The sequence below is a fragment of the Halichoeres trimaculatus genome, unplaced genomic scaffold (genome assembly GCF_033239565.1).
Source record: "Halichoeres trimaculatus isolate MK-OKI-2021-1 unplaced genomic scaffold, fHalTri1.1 fHalTri1_scaffold_5, whole genome shotgun sequence".
Taxonomy (NCBI): Eukaryota; Metazoa; Chordata; class Actinopteri; order Labriformes; family Labridae; genus Halichoeres; species Halichoeres trimaculatus.
Window position 1 is genome coordinate 12,864,001 of NW_027437183.1, and position 6,000 is coordinate 12,870,000.

Consider the following 6,000-nt stretch of genomic DNA (forward strand, 5'->3'; position numbering starts at 1 on the left):
ACCAAGTCGTTTACTGAGGTGAAGTCATCCTGTGACAGTTGGCACCGTGCAGTGTGACAGATGCTACGGTTAGACCAGCACGGCAGGACAACAGCACCATTCCTTTAATCTGTCACTTAATAGCCCTGTCAGTTAGCTGGTCTGCAGTCACAGAGCCTGCACAATATGCTCTGGATGTATAGGAATGTAGAGATGCTTTCTTTACTGTGGAAAACATCAAATTTATTGAGCATAATACCTGTATTTTAAAAAAGAAGGGGTGGTTAAAATCTGGTAATTTCATCTGCCCAGAAGACGTGCATGTGTTTGGGCATGTGCACCCACATGCCAAGCCGAGCGTCACAGTATAAATTATCCAGACCAACTGCCTGCAATCAAGCATGTTTTTTAATCTCTCTGCCTACCTGGGGGCATGACGGTCTCTGTGAGGCGTGACCCAGCTACAGGAGCAATAGTGTTGCAGTAGATGTTGTACTTCTTTCCCTCAATAGCCAAGGTGTTTGAAAGGCCCAGCATGCCCAGCTTGGCAGCGCTGTAGTTGGCCTGGCCGAAGTTACCATAGATGCCCGCGGCTGAAGCTGTCATGATGATTCTGAACAAAGACAACCCCAGGCAAAAAGTAAGTGACAGACATGGCAGCAGAGAACCAGGACACACAGAATGCCCCTCACAAACATTCAAGACCTCACAAAGTGGTACACACTTTCATGCATGCATAAACACTCAGAAAGTAAGCAGCTAGTCATGCTAACACACACACACGCACACAAACACACACAACAGCTTTATCACAGCTACAGAGCAGCACACAGTACATTTGTTTGAGGGATTGTGAACATAGGCCATGAGCAGGAATGAACGCATGTATGCACAGCAGGCACACAGTCATACACATACATTTTTGCCAGTAATCTCACGCAGACAGTTCAATTAAGTCAAGGGGAAGTAATGCGGTTAAAACACAACGTTAACTGCTGAAGACATCTGAAACACACTGAATCTCTGGTCATCAGGGAGCAGTGATCCATACCACAGCACAAAACAATAGAAGCACAAGGAGACCAGCAATGGCAGAATATTCTTCAAATCAATAACCTCTGTGCACAGTGGTCTGTGACACAATTACTGCAAGAGCCTATTCCACCGTCGAGTATTACTCCAAATAAAACATCTTTCAATCTTTATAGAGGACCATATAGTGAAATGCTGTCACATAAAAGAGCAACAGCAAACACAGACTGTCTTTTGTGCAAATACCCCCTGGATCAAAACTGCATCTGAGCCTTGCACTGTCTGTGCACATATCCCTGACTTCTTGGTCCATCTTGTTGAGATTCCTGGCGTAGATACGTTTGATTTCAGATCAGACATATTTGAGAGACAGCAACCTGTTTTGCAACAAGTTAAGCTGACGGGGAATGCTAATGAAGAACAACTGTAAATGAAAGACAAGGACCTAGGTTTACCCCAAAGCTGCTTTACATGCCTAAATATATACGAGCTAAACTGGGTTGAGCTACGTTGTCACTATCAATACCTGGGCTTTTGGTATTGACCAGAGCGTTACCTACATGCTCTACAGTGGAATAAGACTGGTAATGTTTTGGGTAAAAGGCAAAAAATGAGTATAATGAATACTGAATTTGATATCTATTTAAACTATAAAATATTCAAATCTTAACCAGCAAAAAGTTTTTCAGGATGTACAGAAAATCTATTCAATTAAAAACGTGTATACCCTCTGGACTGGTAATGCAGCAAAAAACAAAGAAAGTGCATCAGAGAAAACATTTCAAATCAAGTAGCCGAGGAAAAAAAAAGGCATGGAGCTGGTTGCCTGGATCTGCAACATGGATCGGCCCTTTCCCACCGATACTGATCCAGCTTTGAAGGGCATGTGATGTGTCAACACCCGCTACCAGGATCAGTATCAGTGCATCTTTTAGTTGTCACATGGTTAACCTTAGCTCTGATGCTTTCTTTCACTTCCCTCTTTCAGTAGAAACAAAAAAAGTCCTGAGAAGTCAGTGGTAGCTCTGACGGAAGATGGTATAAAGTTGAATTTAATTGCAAAACCTCACAATGAAAAGAAAAAAAAAACCTCACATATTCTCTGGATACCCTCGTGGTTTCCAGCTTTGAATCTACATTCATGTTTAATATATAGATCAGAGAAAACACACACAAATGAAAGGCCTTCTTCACACTCTATTTTAGGATGAACCTGAAAAAAATCATTTGATCGTTTGGGTCCAAAGAATTCCCTTTTAACAGTATATCCTTGAGACTTGTGTGAAATTGTATTTCATACCATATTAATTGTGCAGTTATGGCCAAAAAATGTGTAAGAGATCAGTGGCCTTGGACCTTTCATCACTAAATTCAAACTATTTCATCCTGGAGTCCAAAGATGAGTTTGTGCCAGATGTAGTAAAATCTCCTCCAGGCATTGCTATGCTACCATGTACTGGAGTTGGACCGAAATGACGCCACAGTGATCTGACAGAACTGTCACCAGCAAAAAGGCATAATAAAATCTGTTGAATTCCCAAACCTCACAGTAAAGTCATTAAAAAAGGATTAAAGAAGCATCATAAGTTTTAATAATCCTATTTAACCGCTTCGTTTAGAATGCCTTTAAAATAAAAGATGTAAGGTAAAAAGTACAATGATGTAAAATGCAAGACACTACTTCAGTGTTAATGAACTACTTTTCTCCATTCACGCAGAGCCTCTTGTGTTTTGATATGAAGGGCATCTGCTACATGCAGTAACATGGGAGCAGAGCAGGTCGTGTGACCTTCTTCAACAAATTTCAATTCAACACATGCAACTCTCACCGGACCTTTCCACCACACACACTCTTATTCTCTTGTGATAACAGTTGAGGTGCAGACGTCATAGGTATTTCAGGTGCATCTGTATTTGTATGAGTTTTAACTAAAAATGCCAGGTAACAACTGTGTTTCAAACATCCGTAACAAACCACAGATTTAAAATAGACCTGCTCACATCAGCGAACATCCGCTCTTCTTAGTGTATCAATTATACATTTCTCATTGAGGAAGCCTCTACAGATATGAAAATCCCAGACAAGTGCCACAACACCTCCAACAGTAGGTAGTGAAAGAATTACTCATTTATGCAGTACAGGATTAAAGGAATAACATTAGACCTTCAGACAACTTCTTCAGAGTGGCTAATTTACTCAGTTCTAAAATATTTAAGAGCTTCACTTCTAGTGCAGGCTAACAAAGCACTGACTTAACTAATTTTCCTTCATTCTTCTGTGATTTGAATAATCAAGTCAGATTTGCAGTCTTGGGCTTTCAGATGAAGATTTTTTTTCAGTACACCTTTAAACCACTGGGACCAGAAACATTAAGGGGTATCAAGTGAGTAAAATCAGAGTCAGAATATGAGTACCATAATGCGAGGGCAGACATGCTTTATATACCCATTACCCCAAGTGTCTTTTCTCAAGAGTCTACTTAAAGCAGGGCACATAAAAATCATTTTGAGTGTCTTTGGTACTTAATTTGATGTCTACCGCACAGAATACTGACAGACTATTGATTACAGGCCTGAATTGATGTCTGCTGAAAGTTAACTGCCCTAAAAAATTAATCCAACCCACGTAACAGGGGGACAGCATGGTTTTATCTGCATAAATAGCTTCACTCACCTGCCAAACTTTTGGTTTTTCATGTGATTCCAGGCTGCTCGAGTCACCAAGAAGGATCCTCTCAAGTGAACTCTGTGAATCAGGTCTGAAACGCAGAAAGAGCGAGGCAACACTGTGCATAAGAGTGTTGAAGAAGATTGTGCTTTCAAGGGATTCTCAAACTCCCACACAGACAATCTGTTGTAACAGACATAAGGTACAAAGAAAACAAACACATACAGTATAATCGCCAGCTATATACTGCAACAAAGACTATAGGGATGAGCCAAATAAAAGGGAGCAATGTGATGTTATTGGACGACCCTTTACAACTGTAGGAGTAAATGAGAAAGAAGTGAATGCAAACAATAGAAATAATTGAATTACCCCAGTCCAAATCACTCGTCCTGGCAAACGACCGATCACGAAGAATCCTTGGCAAAAACAAGCACAGCAGGGTTTTAGTCTTTTGAGTCTTTGAGGCAGAACCTTAAATTCTCTCAGTATTTATGTTCTCATTGCTTTGAAAAGTCACTAAAAACATATTTACAAGTTTAGAAAGTTTTAAATGAGCTGTGAAAAGACTCACCCAGCATTGTTCACAACAACATCTAGAGAAAATGTTTCACATGATTAATTACTTGTTAAAATAGCAGAAATAAAACAGAGAAAATTTATTGATTTAAGACTTGAACATCCTACCTATTCTTCCAAATGTATCCAGCGCTGCCTGGATCAGTTTTTCTCCATCTTCTACAGAATCTATGCAGAGCAGAACAGAAACAGTCAAAGATGTTGTGAGCTCCTTGTACTTGATGAGTCACACATCTTAAATGAGTTGGCATTACAGAGCTGCCAGCTTTCTGTATCTATGTTTTTAAGCTCTAATTCCTGGCTAGAATATTCTGTATGGCATTTAGGTTTACATATAAAAGCAATGTAAGGAGTCTGTGTGATAACACTTATATAACTGGGAGGTTTAGAGGCATATAAAAGAGTTTTATCAAGAATAGCACTCCACTGTGTAGTGAGATGTGATTAGTCATTTTTCAGAGTTGCCTTGTTTGGGATTTCTAGCACTAACAGTTGTTGGTCAGTTGTTTTCAGAACTACCTGTCAATCACATTTGTCAACAGGCTCTCAAATTTGGGGCGTTCCAACAATGTTTTTTTTGTATGAATGCATGTGAGCATGTCTCATTAACAGAAATCAATAGTTTACACCCCAAATTACTATCAATAATAACTCAAAAACAAGCACGACAAAAAAAGATTATGATGGCCACAGACAACAAATGAAGACATCAGACAAGATTATAAGTCCAAACTTCTCACCATAGTTTGCCACAGCCTTGCCTCCCTTCGCTCTTATCTCCTCCACCACCTTATCAGCAGCCGCAGAACTCTTTCCACCCCCTTTAGTGTCTGCCCCAAGGTCATTCACTTTATTGCAACAAGAAGAAAAAGATTAGCAATAATGGGGTGAGTTCTGCAATTCTCCACAACTGATTAGGTAAAGAGAAGAGTCTAGCTAAGCTGATTCCTTGTCAGAGTTCAAGGGCACATTGGCTCCAGGCAGCAGGGGAAGCTATTATTTTGGGGAGGGCAAATGTTTTTGCCAACATCTGAAACTGTGTTTTTTATTAAAAAAAAAAAACGTTACTGGATATGTTAGAGAAAATTCTATAATTAGGTATAATTTATGTAGTAATGTGCTGACTTACATTTTCTCCCCCAATGATACCTCAGCTCAGGATATCACTTTTGATACAGTTTCCATTTTGTAGCACTTAGCTCAAGGTCTTTCTGAATCACTGTGTAAAATCTACTGGTATTTATTATTGAGTAAATGAACTAGAGACCTGGAATTGCCTGTGACTGGATTTTCCACCCACAGTGACTTGATAAATGTAGGAGGAAGCAGAAATGACATATTTTAAAATTGGTTCTTATTGTTATTAATTTTGTATTTATATTTTTCGAGGCCGTATTATTGTCGATTGGGTATGTCGAGGCCTATACAAAATCATTTTAATAAGATAATAACATATAAATACAAAGCCTATGTCTGATACATGTATTGCTATTCTAAACCAAACATGGACACTTCTAATCTTTCAGTAGTGTCTTACAGTGAGCTATACAGGTGTAGGAAACTGCAGGTTGTAGCTCATGAGCTATTCTTACATGACACAAAAAGCCATTCTGTGTCTCTTTTTTAGACATGCATATCTGTACTCTAAATCTAAATTTTACTTATGTTACTCAGATAGCTAAACAGGGTATTCTAAGGTGATTATCTTGAAACTTGTTTTCAGTCCAGGACAAATCAAAGAG

The 6,000-nt window shown here is 39.2% G+C and overlaps 1 protein-coding gene across 1 annotated transcript in view; it reads right to left on the reverse strand.

Annotated features, from left to right (window-relative positions):
* hsd17b4 (hydroxysteroid (17-beta) dehydrogenase 4) overlaps positions 1 to 6,000 on the reverse strand; it is a 30,744-nt gene that overhangs the window by 23,743 nt on the left and 1,001 nt on the right. The window contains exons 3-8 of the mRNA XM_074671080.1: positions 4,999 to 5,106; positions 4,367 to 4,426; positions 4,254 to 4,275; positions 4,052 to 4,098; positions 3,686 to 3,770; positions 405 to 592 (exon numbers count right to left, since the gene is read on the reverse strand). Of these exons, the coding sequence (XP_074527181.1) occupies positions 405 to 592; positions 3,686 to 3,770; positions 4,052 to 4,098; positions 4,254 to 4,275; positions 4,367 to 4,426; positions 4,999 to 5,106 (510 nt within the window). The remainder of the gene's footprint in view (positions 1 to 404; positions 593 to 3,685; positions 3,771 to 4,051; positions 4,099 to 4,253; positions 4,276 to 4,366; positions 4,427 to 4,998; positions 5,107 to 6,000) is intronic.